Here is a 17,500-nt window from a genome sequence, read left to right as displayed (position 1 = left end):
GTGTGTGTGTGGGAGGGGAGTAATACTGCAGATCAGGACACCCTAGTCTATCACACCGGGCTTAATCCCCCAGCGCACACACCAAAACACACACACACACACACACACACACACACACACAGGAAGATGAAGGCTTTCATCTGAGTAGTCATCTAAGAACAGCACAGCTACGGAACCATGAGACATGATTGTGTTGGGGTAAAATGTGATGGAAGAGGTAACCCTGGCTTCCTGTCTGACTGTGTGTGTGTGTGGGGGGGGGGGGGGGGGGGGGGGGGGATTAGTGTGCGTGTGTGTGTGTGTCATTCTCAAACATGAAGGAAGACATGGAAGGAGATGTGAACTCTAGCATCCATGACTCAAGCGGCACCCTACCCACACATCCGACCAAGAGCTGGTGCCTACCATACACACACACACACACACACACACACACACACACACACGCACACACACACACACACACACGCGCACACACACACACACACACACACACACACACACACACACACATATACAGACACACGTACACAGACACAAACACACACCTTACCACACACAGACACAAACACACACACCTTACCACACACACATACAGACACTTACACATTCACAAACATAAACACACACACAGACACACACACAAACCTGTCCTCCTCCAGCCTATGGCACTGATGACACAAACATACAGTCATTCCAACATACACATACTCATTCCCCCAAACACACACTCTCTGGGACTGCAGCTCTGCTGGATAGGCAGCCTGGTGGAGTTTAGATGAAGCCTTGAGATCCACAGTGCTTACTGTATACTGTACATGCTAATGCCTCTAGCCTTGAGATCCACAGTGGTTATACATGCTAATGGCTCTAGTCTTGAGATCCACAGTGCTTATACTGTACATGGTTGTGGATCTAGCCTTGAGATCCACAGTGCTTATACATGCTAATGGCTCTAGCCTTGAGATCCACAGTGCTTATACAGTACATGCTAATGGCTCTAGCCTTGAGATCCACAGTGCTTATACAGTACATGCTAATGGCTCTAGCCTTGAGATCCACAGTGCTCATACTGTACATGCTAGGGATGCAACGGTTTTCAATAATTTATTGAACCGTTCGGTTTGGCCTGTTCGGTTCAATAGACTCACCTAAACCGCAATATTTCGGTATACGCGACATTAAACTTTTTATTTAATACAAGGTTATTGCGCGCGCGTAGCCTGGGAGCGATAGGGAGGAGTGCTTAGGACCCGGGGGATGCGTTTTCTCTGACTGTTCAGCTTGCCTCTCGTCAACCTTGCAACAACCAATCAGAATTTTACTGAATTTCCCAAGAGCCAATAAGCGCGTTGAAATGCAAATGAAGGAGTCATGTGAGAAGAAACAAACTTTACCGGCGGCTGCATGATCATGGCGACATTTGAAGTAGCCCACGAACAAGGCAAAAAGACCGTCAGTAAACAAAGCACAGTGTGCATTGCAAGCACTGCTTCACAACGATCACCTAATAAAGATAACACATCCAACATGTCGGCCCACTTGCGCCTTCATCACCCGGCTGTAACCTTAAGTGGAGCAGCACGGAGAGTTAGTTTGCCACCGAAAACCCAACCATCCATTGCTGCAGCCTTTCGACAACAATATTCCTATAATTCCCAAAGACATAACGAATACGACGGCGTATTAGGGCCACGTATATATACTTTGTAAAGACGCAAATTTGCCACTTTAGAAGGTCGAAAATTTGCCACATTATAAAGTCTGTGTGTAACAGTGTAACCGGTGGTTTCTGCCCTGCGTTGATTGCTCGCTAGAGTAGCCTAAGAAAGCGTGACGCCGACCCAGCAAACAATTAACGTTCTGCTAACTTTCACTAACGTTAGCTTTTGGTTCCCCTATGGTTCGTTTTTCAGCAACCTACTAATAACGTTTAGAGAACGTTATCTCCAGGTTGTCAAAACAAATAACGTTCCCCTAACGTTTTTACAACTAAAGAAAAAAACGTTGTTATATTCTGGTTGAATCCCAGCAAGCAAATAACGTTAGCCGCTGGTTCTCCTGTGGTTAGTTTATCAGTAACCTTCTCATACCCTGGAGAGAACGTTAGCTCCAGGTTATCAAAGTTTCCCGAACGTTATTACAACTAAAGAAAAAAGCGTTATATTCTGGTTGCATTTCTCTTTTCACACAAAGTTGCTACTTAGTTGTTTTTTGGTATCTTATTTGTATATCGGTATTCTCTGGTTATGTGCGTGGGGTTGATTATTGTTGATGAAAATCGCCCCAGAGTTTCTATGAGTTTCCAATTGAACACGGCCAGCAGCCACACTGCAAAGTCGGAATAATTTGTTGCAAAATCGACATATAGCCCTATTCTATTCTTCCCCCCTCTGTTGGATTGATATTCGGCCGACCAGCCAGCCCGTCAGCTAAAGGGGCCAGCGCGAGAAGCTGAAAAACTTCCATCTCCGGTCCGTGAAAAAAACAGCCAGTTCTGGGGTGTTGGTGTTTTAGCAGACTCAACCTCGCTAACTTTAAGACATTTGGCACAGAGATAAAGTTACTCACGTAGGCTACTGGCTGTATGGTATCGATCACATTCTTCACATCGTTCTCCATGCACTTATTCCATTAAGTCCAACAGGCTTTTAAAAAACACTGTACAGGGTAAACCGGGTGGAAGAGCTAGCTAGCCATAGTCCCAGGCAGGCACACAACGATTTCATGCTAACTAATCTGACGAATAGTGTTGGATTAATCCATAATCGATTAGAGTGGCACCTGAAATGCATTCATGTTTTTAAAGCTTTATTTGTTATGAAAATATGATGATGAGGACTCCAATGAATTCTTTCTCAAACGTTGAGACTGCATCTTAAACAGCACAATGTTCCCGGGGGAGAATTGTTTTATATTAACACGTAGTCCAAGTTATAGCCTGTTACAGTGCTGTTCACTCAGCCTATCCCACAATTCCCAGTCCCAATTTAAAACAAAATAAACCAAAATCCATCATAATTCTGAACCGAGGACTTTTAATGGCATACGATGCAATAAAAACAGCCAGTTTTGAATGTTGAAACAGTGTGTTAGGCTAGCGCCTGCTCTGCTTATGTTTTGATCTGAGTAATCGTTTATTATAGGAAAAGACACCGTAGACAAGAAAGTATTAGACCTAACCGCATTTAAATACTTAGCTGACACAAATTCATGTTAACAGAACCGTATTCGTCGCAGTTCAGCAAGCAGTTAATGGTAAGTGTAATTACATACGTGTAGTAGCCTATAATGTCATTGCCTTAGTCATCAGAGACGTTCGCCCTCTCAGCTTGCAGATAGGCTGTAGCCGCAGATGGAGAGAGTACAGCGGAGCCATGCCTGGATGTCACGATAATTCTACATATTTTTTCCCCCTTTACACTTTGTTGCTGGGAGGTTAGGGGAACGTTAATGCAACCAAATATAGTAAAGTTCCCTAAAGGGTAGGAGAACGTTCTGCTAACCAAAATAAACAACCAGAAAAAAACGTAGTATTTTCGTCAAGAAAACTTTCCTGGGGAACCTTGTGGCAACTTTCGCAACTTTCAGGCAACGTTTTCCTAACCAGGAAAAAACGTTCTAAAAACGTTCTCCTAACCAGAAATTGTTAGCTGGGGACACTGCTGAGTGTATTCTCTTTTTGATAGTTTACTGGAAAATATTGTAGGGATGGGAGGTTATAGGAGATGGGGAGGCTGACATGTCATTCCAAACTCGGGTCATTTATTTTCCTGACGTTGTACATGCTAGGCTACGGGCAGCGGGAGGTGTCCACTCGAAAAACAATAAACTCACTGCTAAATCAGTCAATCGCTCGTCCACTCGTCAATCACACAACTCTCTCGCACACACACGCACACACACACACACACACACACACACACACGACAGGAGACACAGGGGAAACAGACACTTTGTGAAGTGGCAAATTTGCCACTTTCTTCTCGGAATATTGCCCCCCCCCCCCCCCCCCCCCCGACAACAGGTTGCAATAATGTTCATTTCATTGTTCTAATATTTTTAATGCTGCACTGGCACTTTTGTCTATGTTTACATTTTTACGTTCATAAAAGAGGACAGGGCAGGCACTCCCAAATCAAATATCCATTTGAAACTACACATAATACTACCTCACCAATTATTTTGAGAAGATTTTCAGAATTGTTCACTAGAATTTAAATAATTTGCCACATTATAAAGTCTGTGTGTAACAGTGTAACCGGTGGTTTCTGCCCTGCGTTGATTGCTCGCTAGAGTAGCCTAAGAAAGCGTGACGCCGACACTGCTGAGTGTATTCTCTTTTTGATAGTTTACTGGAAAATATTGTAGGGATGGGAGGTTATAGGAGATGGGGAGGCTGACATGTCATTCCAAACTCGGGTCATTTATTTTCCTGACGTTGTACATGCTAGGCTACGGGCAGCGGGAGGTGTCCACTCGAAAAACAATAAACTCACTGCTAAATCAGTCAATCGCTCGTCCACTCGTCAATCACACAACTCTCTCGCACACACACGCACACACACACACACACACACACACACACGACAGGAGACACAGGGGAAACAGACACTTTGTGAAGTGGCAAATTTGCCACTTTCTTCTCGGAATATTGCCCCCCCCCCCCCCCCCCTGACAACAGGTTGCAATAATGTTCATTTCATTGTTCTAATATTTTTAATGCTGCACTGCACTTTTGTCTATGTTTACATTTTTTACGTTCATAAAAGAGGACAGGGCAGGCACTCCCAAATCAAATATCCATTTGAAACTACACATAATACTACCTCACCAATTATTTTGAGAAGATTTTCAGAATTGTTCACTACTTTTTTGAGGGTGTATAACAGTTAAGTATTTTCTTTAAATGTGTGAAGAACAGTGAGTTTATTAAATAAATAACTACACATTACTTTATGCTGCACTGCACTATGGATAGCCTAACATTGCCTGTTTATGACAGAAGGCAATGATGGTGTTCTTTTCTTTTAATACATTTTTGTGATTCTGCTTCATCTGTGTCAGGCTATGCATTTAATATTTTCTCTGCAAGTGTAAGTAGAAGCACATTGTTGATTTGAAATAGAAAAGGCAAATATAGCCTCCTGTATGCTAGAGCCAAGATAATATTGATATATTGAAACCGAACCGTTACCGTGGCCCAAAAACCGTGATACAAACCGAACCGTGGCAAAACTGTACCGTTGCATCCCTAGTACATGCTAATGGCTCTAGCCTTGATATCCACAGTGGTTATACATGCTAATGGCTTTAGCCTTGAGATCCACAGTGGTTATACATGCTAATGGCTTTAGCCTTGAGATCCACAGTGGTTATACATGCTAATGGCTCTAGCCTTGAGATCCACAGTGGTTTTACATGGTTGTGACTAGCCTTGAGATCCACAGTGGTTTTACATGGTTGTGACTATGTGGCAGACGCCTTTGACTCCAAAGTGAACTCCAACATCACTTCCACAATCCCCAACACACTGCACACTACACACACACCGTCTGTGGGGATGCAATAACAAACATACACAATCCTGTTTTTTTTCCTTCTAAATACACTAACCACACACATACAGTCAGAGTAGACACGCCTGTGGGGGTGCAGACAAACACACACACACACACACACACACACACACACACACACACAAGGTGCTGCCCTTTTCCGTGTTGCGTCAGCACTAATCCGCTGCCCTGGCAGATGGCTCCGAGAAGCTGTTTATACGGCACTTATTCACTGGGACGTGTGTGTGTGTGTGTGTGTGTGTGTGTGTGTGTGTGTGTGTAGGCTCAGATGAAGCTGTTTACGACACTTGTTCACTGGGACGTCCCTCTTAGCAGCTTCTCCTCACAAACAACACCAGCAGACAAAACACCACATCTGCGTACGAGTGTGTGAGGGTGTATGCATGTGTGTGTGTTTAATTGCGTGTGAGGGTGTGTGTGTTCACCTGCGTGTGAGTGTGTGTGAGTGTGTGAGTGTTTGTGTTTACCTGCGAGCGAAGGGGAAGTTGACTGAGGCACTGGTGGAGACATTTCTTGGGCTATCCAATGGACTGCTGGCTGCTGGAGAGAACAACACACACATATTAGGGAACGCTCAGAGACACACACACACACACACACACACACACACCTTCACACACACACACACACACACACACACACACACACACACACACACACACACACAGCAGTTAGCTAACAACACAAATAATGAAATGGACACACAAAAGAAATGTTCACTTTGGCAAAACACACACATCTTGTGTGCACATCAAAGACTGAAATATGTATGTTTGTATTACATTGCATTGCACTGCTTTTCAGTGGTGCCAGGCGCGTGTGTGTGTGTGTGTGTGTGTGTGTGTGTGTGTGTGTGTGTGTGTGTGTGTGTGTGTGTGTCTCTGAGTAAGTGAGTATGTGATGTAACCAGGAGCTGAGCTGTGAACACGACCCACATTGGCTAACAACTCTTCAGGGGTGTAGGGGTGTGTGTGACTGCCACTGTGACTGTGTGTGTGTGTGTGTGTGTGTGTGTGTGTGCTTGCTGCTCCACCAGCCTGCTGAGCGGACTGGAGCACACCTGGCATCACCAGCAGCACGCTAAAACAAGCTAGCTCTAACACCTGATAGCACCAGCAGCACGCACAAGCTAGCGCTAACACCTGATAGCACCAGCAGCACGCTAAAACAAGCTAGCGCTAACACCTGGTAGTACCAGCACCACGCTAAAACAAGCTAGTGCTAACACCTGGGGTGCCTCTCATTCATCTTTTTATCTATCTTCCCTTCCTTCCTCGGTCCTCGTTCCCACTGACCTAGATAAAGAATGATAGGGCGGCAATGATGGGATAGCCTATCCAGTATTAGTTATAGATCAGTGGGAAGCTAACTATTTTCATTGGAGATTATCCTCAGCATTAGGGTATTGGAAACAAATTAGGTTGGTAATGTATATAGTTTCAGCTACAGATAGCTGAAATACATATTTCTTCATAACTGTTGTGTTAGTAAAATAATTGAATTTCTTGTGAATTAATAACTAGATGTAACGTGTGACTACTAGCTTTCTTTCCCATTGGAAACAATAATGCCTGCTTGCTTTCCCATTGGAATCAATGACAGATTGCTAGTTTGCTTGCCCATTGGAATCAATGATTTAATGCAAGCTTACTTTCTCCTAAAACAGGGCGTGATGCTGATAAATGTCTCTTTATGACTATGTGCCGTTAGTACGATGCAGAAGCTCACATTATTGCGGTCACAAAGACCTTATATTTATCGCTTACAAAAATGAGTTTGCATCTTCCATGAGGCTCAGCATCATCTACCTACTGTAGCTCATCTCTGAATAGGCAAAACAATATCACAAAAGGACTTAATACCTTGAATCAACATAAGTTACCTAGCCCATCTTAGTAAGCAAAACAACATCACAAAAGGACTTAATGCCCTGTATGCAGCTCCATGCAAAAGCTCCATGCAAAAGCTCCATGCTCGCCTTGCTCTGTGCTAGAGGAGAGGTCATAACAATAGCAATAATGGCGCAGGCTAATGTGAGAGCCATGCCCTGCCTGAGCCCTGTGCTCTCTTTGTTTGCTATTGTTGATTCAGCTCCGGCTCTTACAGCATAAGAAGACTCGCTGATGTCACTTCCTCCCAGTGGGAGAGCGTGCGTGTGCTGGCGTTCAGTCATGATGGCTCTACAGGGCAGTTGACTAATGATGATGATGATGATCATGATGATGATGATGATGATGAGGGGGTTGTTGTTAAAGACAGGGATGCAAACACACATGTGGTCAAAAAAGAGAGCCTCGGAGCGGGGGGGGGGGGGGGGGGGGGGTAGGTGTGCGTAGGTGCGCAGTGTGGCGCCGGTGGCCGTGGGGTGGTGCATTATGGGTATCGAGCATCTTGGAGGAAGGCCTATATATGGTCACTACGGTCAATGTAGGGGGGTCATGATGTTCAGTACCTTTACTCTGAGTCAAAGTTGCTGTACCATCATCATCATCTTGGCAAACTACTGCACCTTGAGCATGCAGTGTATGCCGGAAAAAAGCCATTGTAGTAATGTTTGGGCACTGAAATCTTGAAAGAACACCCAGTGCAACCTTTTTTTGTTTTGTCCAAAATGATTTTTGCAAATTGCAAAATCCCCCTAAACTTGCTGTTTAGGCCTACATAGCCTATTAGCCCATGCCTACACATTCTAAGGTTTCAGTGAAATATTGGCACACCACTAATAATATAGACAAAACAATTACTGCCAAGTACAAACAAATGATGGGAATACTATTTTTTATATAAGCTAATGTCCAACCAGCTCCTCTATAAGACTAGCTCTTCTCAACATTGCTTTATTGTGTTCTATATTCTATACTATAGCTATTCTTTATGCAAGTCCCATATACACTCCTACAAGTTTTTTTTTTTTTGTCAAGGCAGGTTGCTGCACTGCCAGCTACATCTAATCCAAACATAGTAGGCCAATAAAAAAAGAGGATATAGTTGGTTGGTAATCTAAATGCAAAAAATGATAAGGGCTAAACCAAAATTATGCTAATCGCGATTATAGCCACATTGCTACAATTCAAACGATGTTGACATAAATTAATAACTACTATAAGGCCATGATTTCCAATACAACTACTAAACAACATAACATGACAAATTAGCCTCACTCACGTAATTGTCTTCCCATAATAGGCTAAGTAGGCATAGTCTAAAAAACAATTCTAGGTTATGCTCCACAGTAGACAGATGTGCTCCTCCCGACACTTAAAAGACAAAGGCTATTTTTGGACATGTTACGGTAGACACAGAGCTGTTTGATCTGATCTTAATCCTGATTTTATTATTGATGATATCAGCAGAGTCAGCTTTTATAACCCATCCAGAGGTGTGCATGACGAACTTAACTTTATCCACATGGCAAGCGGAGGACATGCGTAAAGGTGCGTAATCTGGTTATCCATAGGCAAAGTAGCCTTCTACCGTTCTCCGTCGCTGCCCTCAGTGAATTCTTTGATGTCTAGATGGTTCCCCTTGTCACATGCAATTCAATGGACAACTTCGAAGTAGAAAGAATTGTTTTCTTCTTCATTTACTGCATCTCAATTATCTACAGACCCCCCCCCCCCCCCTCTAAAAAAAACTCTTCGGATTTGCATGATTCACACAAGTCCCACAAAGCGACGTGAAAAAAGCGGGAGGCGCCGAAAAGCGAGCTGTTTGCATCCCTGTAAAGAGATGAAAGCAGCATGAAATAGGCCGCTCAGGGCTTCAGGTGTGTCTTACCTGTGTGGATGTGTAAGTGTGTGTGTGTCTTACCTGTGTGTATGTGTATGTGTGTCTTACCTGTGTGTATGTGTATGTGTGTGTTACCTGTGTGCATTTGTATGTGTGTGTGTGTGTGTGTGTGTGTGTATGTTCATATCTTGCCTGAGTGAGTGTGTGTGTGTGTGTGTGTGTGTGTGTGTGTGTGTGCTTACCTGTGTGGACGGAGAGGGGGGACAGAGGGCGGGACAGTGTGGGGGACGGAGTTCCCACTCCAAGGCTCTTCCTGTTGCTGCTACGGCAACTGCAAACCCAAAACAAAAGAGAAATAAACACACATCCATCACACAATACGATGCCTGGACACCATACACACACACACGTCCAAACCATCACACACACACACGTCCATACTGGCCCTGCAATATAACACACACACACACACATGTTCAAACAGGCCCTGCAATACAACACACACACACACGTCCATACTGGCCCTGCAATATAACATACACACATCCATAGTGGCCCTGCAATCTGCAATATAACACACACACACACACACACACAGACACACGTCCATACTGGCCCTGCAATATAACACACAAACGTCCAAGCAATATTGAGAAATGCTGCCATATTAGCATAAGAAGCCCATCCATCTCATATTCAACATTCCATAACGCCTCTCGTTGGGAACAACGCCTGCGCTGCGCTGCGCTACACTGCGGTAACTCCTCACAGCGTGGTCAGGTCAGGGGCTGTCGCCGCGTCCAGGGGACACAGTGTGCAGTACAGAGGCGGCGGTGTCCACTGTCCTTAGGACACTTTAAGATCATATTTTTTTTTAAAAAAAGCTTTTTTTTTTTTTTTTTTAAATCATGTGCGTCTTTTTCTGCAACTCAGAGCTGTTTTCAAAGTTGGGAAATGTTAAAATCCCACGTCCTACATCACACTGTTTTGGACAGCTGACCAATTACGAGAGGACAACTCTTGGTTGCTTTTTGGAACGAAAACATCTCTCTGATGAGAGTAGAGCAGCACAGACTGAAGCCTCTTCAGCCTACAGAAACGACCCCCAGGAAGTGCTCCGACACCCAACCACCACAAACACCCTGTTGGGCTGCGCTGACACCATCAAATCAACACCCTATTGGGCTGCGCTGACACCATCAAATTAACACCCTGTTGGGCTGCACTGACACCATCAAATCAACACCCTATTGGGCTGTGCTGCTGACACCATCAAATCAACACCCTATTGGTGGCCCCTGATTACGGACGTATCCTATTGGTGGCCCCTGATTACGGACGTATCCTATTGGTGGCCCCTGATTACGGACGTATCCTATTGGTGGCCCCCCAGGGTTTCCCGCAGCGCTTTCCTGCTAAGGCGGCCGCCTTAACAACACAGGGCTGCCGCCTTAACTAGCGTCTTCAATAAATAAATAAATAAATAAATAAATATATTATGTATAGTGATATTCGCCGTATTACTCTGTCATGTTTTCTCCCTGTCATTCCAAACCGTAGCCGCTAGTCTCCCTTCTCTGTAGAACGCATAAAAAAAAAAAAAAAAATTCCAATCGAGTTGGCCTATGCGCACAGGCGACGCGCTCATTCAGCATGAGTATTTGATATCGGGTGCCACTGCCACGCATATCTCAGAGTGACTGCGAACACAAATAGCCTAAACCTAGCTAGATTTGACGACTCCCACAGGAATGGTTCTCCGTTGAATCAACCAAATGTGTGGGATGAGCGGCATAACACTTTTGAGCGCAAATCTTTTTTTTTTATCACTCGTCTACTATGAATGCATAGCCCACTGCATCTTGTAATTTGTTGTGACAAACACTTGTGCCATCTTCTAGCCTACAGCTAACAACAACTTTTGACGGCTATTCATTCACGTGTTGTAAAATTCTGAAATTACCTGAGGTTTACACAGGCTAGTTTAAACTTTAAACTGTAGCCTTTTGTCTCCCATGCCAGTTTCATTCATCCCGACCGGGTGGGACGCACGTTTGCGTTTTGTAGAAATAATTCCTGAATGTTTTTGTTCAGAGCTGAACATGCAACTGTATTTGACAGATGACAGATTTGGTTGCTAGTGACAAAATATTAGCGTTCAATGCGATACGATCTCGCTAATTATGTTTTAAAAAGCATTAAAAACTTTCCGGCTCTCTTAGGCTATATGAGCGACAGGCACGCACACTATACAGCTTCAATCAAAGAATAGCAGCTTTAGGCTACTAAATCACAATTCATTAACTTTACCATACAGTCACAATGTTATATTTTCACACAGTTCAATCTTTATTTCATGGTATATTCTAAAATGTCCACCATTACAAATATTCTTAGTTTTAATAGAACATTATAATATTGACTGGCTTTAAAATATATCCTATGGTGCTATGCTGAGCAGTGCAAAGGTTTTGAAAGATACAAAAGGCCCTGTATTGGAGTTGTAAACTTACACTTTTAAGGTATAATATTGTCTAAATTGTGTTACTGTTTAATTGGTTGCTGATACAATTAAATCTGATACAATGAATGTGAAATCCAGGTATATTGCTGTCATTAGTGTCAAAATTCAACATTTTCAACATTAATGAAATGCTGACAGCCTACTAAATTTTTACTTCAGCTGACCTCCTTGTCTTAAAGTAAATCAGAAAAGAAGTGATTTAGACAAGTGTGTGCTAGACTGCTCCTGTAGCCAACAATCCCCTCTCTACCCTTTGGGAATTGAACTGTTAGATGATCCTTGGTGATGTAAATTATGAAAACCTCTTTCTTTGGTTGGTCTTGATGCGGCCTTGACTCCTTTAAGACTCGGTCTCGACTCAGACTTGCTTCCTAAAAGACTCGGCCGTTGTCACTCGGTCTCGGCTGCAGTTAAACCAACGGTCTCGACCCCCCCCCCCCCCCCTCGTAGGGCAGTGGCGGCGATGCGGCGGGGACGCTACGACGACGCCCCCTTCCCCTGGACAGACACCACCTTAACTAACATTTTTTCTGGGGGAAACCCTGCCCCCTGATTGTGGACGTATCCTATTGGTGGCCCCTGATTGTGGACGTATCCTATTGGTGGCCCCTGATTGTGGACGTATCCTATTGGTTGTCCCTGATTGGGGGCGTAACAGTGCTATTACTCCTTAGACGAAGAATCAGAACTGCATTTCGACATCCTTGGCTCCTCGGTGTGTGTGTGAGTGTGTGTGAGTATAGGTGCTTCTCAACATGCCTCCTCGATCCTCAATAACTAAAACCGGATAGACTATCCCATTGTTGCCGCCCCATCATTCTTTATGTACATCAGTGAGGATCGAGGCCCGAGGAGCGAGGGAGGACGTATAAAAGCCGAATGACAGGCACCTTATGTGTGTGATGTACTAACTGGCCTGTCTAGCAGGACCTGGAGCACTTTCCACAGTTTATTAGACTGGCTCATTTGAGGTGTTTATGTGGCACAGTCTAATGCTGCAGCAGCAGCCTAATGTCATGGCAACATGCTTGATTGTTTACGGTGCATTTTGACTCAAAAATCAGCATCATGTGAGATGTCAACAACAACCCAGACGACAGCTCTCGCACCAGAGGCTGCTGTGAAGATCTGAAACCACAAAACTATTCTGGGACAGGAAAAAAAAAAAGTATTCATGAATTTGAAAGTGACACCCTTGCTCAGCTTAGTGTTATCTGAAAGTCATCTGTGTGTGTGTGCCTGCAGTTCAGCACTTCAAGACCCAGCAGGGAGTCAGGTACATCCCAACCTGGTTCCATGCCACTGTCCAGCACGGCATAGCATAGCATAGCTGGGGGGGGGGGGGGGGGGCTGATGGAGATTAAGGCTTTACTCTCCCGCCTCTCAAGCCAACACCAGGGCACAGGTCAACCTTTCATGGACGCAACAGGAGGTTCAGGTTGCACCAAGTGCAGGAAGTCACCAGTGTATACACACACACACACACAGTTGGAGAGCTGGCTCTGGTTGTGGGGAGTTGGAGAGCTGGCTCTGGTTGTGGGGAGTTGGAGACCTGGCGAGCTGGCTCTGGTTGTGGGGAGTTGGAGACCTGGAGAGCTGGCTCTGGTTGTGGGGAGTTGGAGAGCTGGCTCTGGTTGTGGGGAGTTGGAGACCTGGCTCTGGCTCTGGTTGTGGAGAGTTGGAGAGCTGGCTCTGGCTCTGGTTGTGGAGAGTTGGAGAGCTGGCTCTGGTTGTGGAAGGCTGCTCCATTTCACCATCTCCTGAGGTGCACAACCTGGGCACCATCTTGGACTCCACGCTCTCCTCCCGGTCCCACATCAACATCACCACGACCAAGTCCGCCTTCTACCACCTAAGAAACATCTCACGACTCCGGCCTGCACTCACACATTCAGTAACTGAACTTGGGTATGATGAAAGACGCTATATTATCCAAGTTACCATTAATATTCAGATTGATAGCATATGGACACAAACACTGAACCTATTTTATGCACTCTATGGTCCAAACACAGCCAGGGCAAGAGAAAAGGACGCCAGGGAAGAAGTGCAGGGCATTGAAAGGCAAGCCCATCCATCAATCTGACAGATTCTCAAGTCTTCACAATGTCGGACGCAGACCAAGCGGACAAGGTGACACCAGTAATTACCTTAGGCTAAATCTGAGGTGACGAAAATCGGCCACTGTTACTCCATACGCGGTCTGACTGTGGAGTCCACGAATTGAAGATTTGCTGTTTATCTCTTATCTGTTTAAAACATAGCCGTTCAGAACAAACACGAATGACTCTGCTTGCCTTGTTTCCGAAATATTTTTCTAAGATCCACCGCAACAACAGCGTTAATGCTTCAGGAAAAACATAAATAACCGAACACCACATCTCGCCTGAAACAACCCGCCTCGCAATCGCAATACGGCGCACACATAAACAGCGCACCGTCTGCGTGCACATGGCTCCCCATGCTGACAAAAGAACCGACAGAAGCTTTACACATTACGGACGAGAGGGGAAAATACACTATTACAGCACCTTTAACTACACATCACACGGATTTCACTAAACGAGTTTAGTACCTACTGTACACAGTGGTGTGATCTACATCCAAACTTTAACTTGTTTAATTTACACAGAGACAACTGCACAAAGACAACTTCAGCGGGCGGCGGGAGGAGGCTGGTAGTGTTGTTAATCATGCAGTCAAATCAATGAAAAAGGTAGTCGGGTTCAGCAGTCTGGTTAGGAAACAACTTGTAGATAACGTTTGCATGCGTCACAAAACAAGTGTTTGTAAAAGCAAAACCCTGTTGGAAGATGGTTACAGTTAAGATGGCTAAAGTCAATGGCTTTGGCTGATTATATAACGATGACATTTCGCCACTTGAAGCGGCTGCTCAAGAGATAAATGCACAGAGATAAACGTTAGATCTACGTTATGATTGACGTTACCTTTTTGATCGCTTCAGCATCGCGCCCGTTACAAAATGTGATTTTTGAGTTGGCGGTGCAGTCCAGTTACCTGGATCAGACATTGTGGATATGGTCCGAGAAGCCGAATAAAAATGACAGAATAATCCTACACGGAAAGAAGAGAAGATCCTCCTCTTGGTCGTGTAATGTGCATCAGGAGAGCGCAAAAGAACACTTGTTTAACCCAGCTCTTCATGATGATAGCTGGGTTTTGAGCCAGCTAACGTTATGCGGCTGGGTTTAGAAGCTAACACTAGCCAGAGAATCTCAAAATATGAGTTGGCTAGCATCAGTAAACTGACACCACACTGTAATTATTTCCACTTTTACCGCCTCCATGCAGACGTTAGGTCTTGCTGTGGTCACCGGCATGCCTCTTCGATTAAAATGACTTTGACCTGCAAATATCCAGTTTTCAGTGGTCCCATCTTCGCCAGACAGTTATCCGTGACAGCACAACCAACTCCGGTCTAATAGCTAGCAGCTATCATTATTTCAAAGTTTCGGTTGTGATGGTGCGCTAACAACATCGTTGGGATGTACCATTCTCTCCAAATAGGGGGGGTATATTATGTCCGCGGTTGAAATGGTTTAATCCACTGGCTCCACAGGTTGTGAAAATTTATTGTAGCATAATCATAGATATAGGCCTACATTAATTTGAGCGACAGTAATATTTACGACTTTAGTAGAACATTTGTATACTTACAAATTGTTTTCACACAGCAAATAACCTGTGCAATTAAGTGCAGAAGGCTTCACAAAAAAAATCTATTATGGTGCAACCCTCTAAAATAAGTAGGCCTATATTTATAGGCCTAAACATCTACACATGTAAACTAGTTTTTTGTTGGTAGTGTTATGATATCTAGCAGACAGGTTATGCATTTTGGAGAAACTGTTGTAAGCTAACTGGCCTGTTGTAGGCTAGCCTAGGCCTGGGTCCCTGAAACTCGGAAATGTATCTTGAAAAGTATCTACCGGTATCTATCTATCTATCTATCTATCACAGAATCGTCAACTCTTCTTTACAGTGGGAACCCAATGACATCTGAGATCACTTCAATGACATTAGAGAGGTTAGACTGCCTCTTTGTGGTGTGCTAAGTGAATATCTCATGGGTCTAAATAAAAAAAATATATATATTAAAAAAAAAAACGTGCACGAAAGGCTTTCTGTGCACTTGTTGTCTCCGGTGGAGCCAGGTGTATTTGAACCTGTCGCTATTTCCAATGCAATTAGTGTCTACACGGACCCAGATGGCTGTTGCACGAGGGTATCAGCATGTTACAACAAAGAAGGATTTATGTGTGTTGAAATTGTTATTATTGGACAAACAAGATATTCAGTGTGAGGAGGAGAAGATAACAGAAGATGCCGTTACAACACAGTTAACGAAATAAATGAGTGAACAGAAGAGCCTTTCGTGCACCTGGTCTACGGACTAAACTTTTTTTGTATCCAAAAGTCTGTTAGAATGTAATCCATTGAGTATCAATTACTGGGACACAAATCTGACTCTTGCTTTTTAAATGATCTACATTCTAAGTCTCCATTCAAGGTTTATCACACTGGTGTACAACTGAATTGCAATTGTCATAATGACCAAAATTCATCCAATGATTACCCAAACCATTTCAACCCAGACAAACACAGGCCTGAAGGACCTGAAGCGCCCCCTATAGGCGAAAGAGGTAATGACCCAAAGCCATTACAGAGGAAGGAAGTGGCCGCCTGACAATCTGCTCAAGTCTGAGAGAACTGCAGGAGTGTGACCCGTTCGGTTTCAACTGTTGCTTTTACATGTAGACCAAAACTGGAACTCTCAGCACGTAGACATGATACTGCCTCTCTGTATGCCATTTGATCCCAAAGTTGGTAAGCATCAGAACAAAGTAAAAAAATAAACTGTGTTTAGAATGGCTCAACAAATGTACACAAACATAAACAAATTAATTAATAAACAAACAAGCATATCTCAACTGCATCAAGAAGATATTCACATCAGTCTGTCTGACACCTGCCGGGGTGAGCTCTACAGAATATATGCTAGTCAAACTGTGTGTGTGTGTATGTGTGACCTAACCTGTTTGTGCACACACATGCATGCACAAAAAACATGAATCTACACATGTAACTCCTGTTGCCTGTTGTCAATAATATCTGTACAATGTTCATCACTGATACAAAAAACACACACACACACACACACACACACACTCTCTCTCACACACACACACATACACACACACACACACACACACACATAGACACACATGCACAAAAAACTTGAATCTACACATGTGAACCCTATGTTGTCAATAATATCTGTACAACGTCCATCAGTGACACAAACACACACACACACACACACACACACACACACACACACACACACACACACACACAGACATGCATAAAAAGCATGAACCTACTCAATCTCAGCTAATTAAAGCTACATCCGAAAGCACATGGCATGAGGAAGAGGCCCTGACCTGATTCAGGGTCAGGGGCCCTAAGATGACATGATTCAGGGTAAGGGGCCCTAAGATGACATAATTCAGGGTCAGGGGCCCTAAGATGACCTGATTCAGGGTCAGGGGCCCTAACCTGACATAATTCAGGGTCAGGGATTCCAAAGGAAATCAGAACTGGCTCAAAGCTCTGAGAAATGGCGTAAAACTTGAACCCTGCTGAG

The 17,500-nt window shown here is 44.1% G+C and overlaps 1 protein-coding gene across 6 annotated transcripts in view; it reads right to left on the bottom strand.

Moving 5' to 3' along the window:
- The window catches only part of mast3b (microtubule associated serine/threonine kinase 3b), a 68,576-nt gene that overhangs the window by 40,028 nt on the left and 11,048 nt on the right, over nucleotides 1-17,500 (bottom strand). For 3 of the 6 annotated variants that reach the window (XM_062555570.1, XM_062555573.1, XM_062555574.1), the window contains exons 3-4: nucleotides 9,551-9,639; nucleotides 6,047-6,119 (exon numbers count right to left, since the gene is read on the bottom strand). In XM_062555570.1, coding sequence (XP_062411554.1) covers nucleotides 6,047-6,119; nucleotides 9,551-9,639 — 162 coding nt within the window. Of the gene's footprint in view, nucleotides 1-6,046; nucleotides 6,120-9,550; nucleotides 9,640-14,780; nucleotides 15,282-17,500 lie in introns of those variants that run through there. The other 3 variants (XM_062555572.1, XM_062555575.1, XM_062555576.1) reach the window with 2 other exon arrangements.

The sequence above is a fragment of the Sardina pilchardus genome, chromosome 15 (assembly GCF_963854185.1).
Source record: "Sardina pilchardus chromosome 15, fSarPil1.1, whole genome shotgun sequence".
Lineage (NCBI taxonomy): Eukaryota > Metazoa > Chordata > Actinopteri > Clupeiformes > Clupeidae > Sardina > Sardina pilchardus.
The sequence above is the reverse complement of the archived record's forward strand: the minus strand, read 5'-3'. Positions and strand labels throughout refer to the sequence as shown.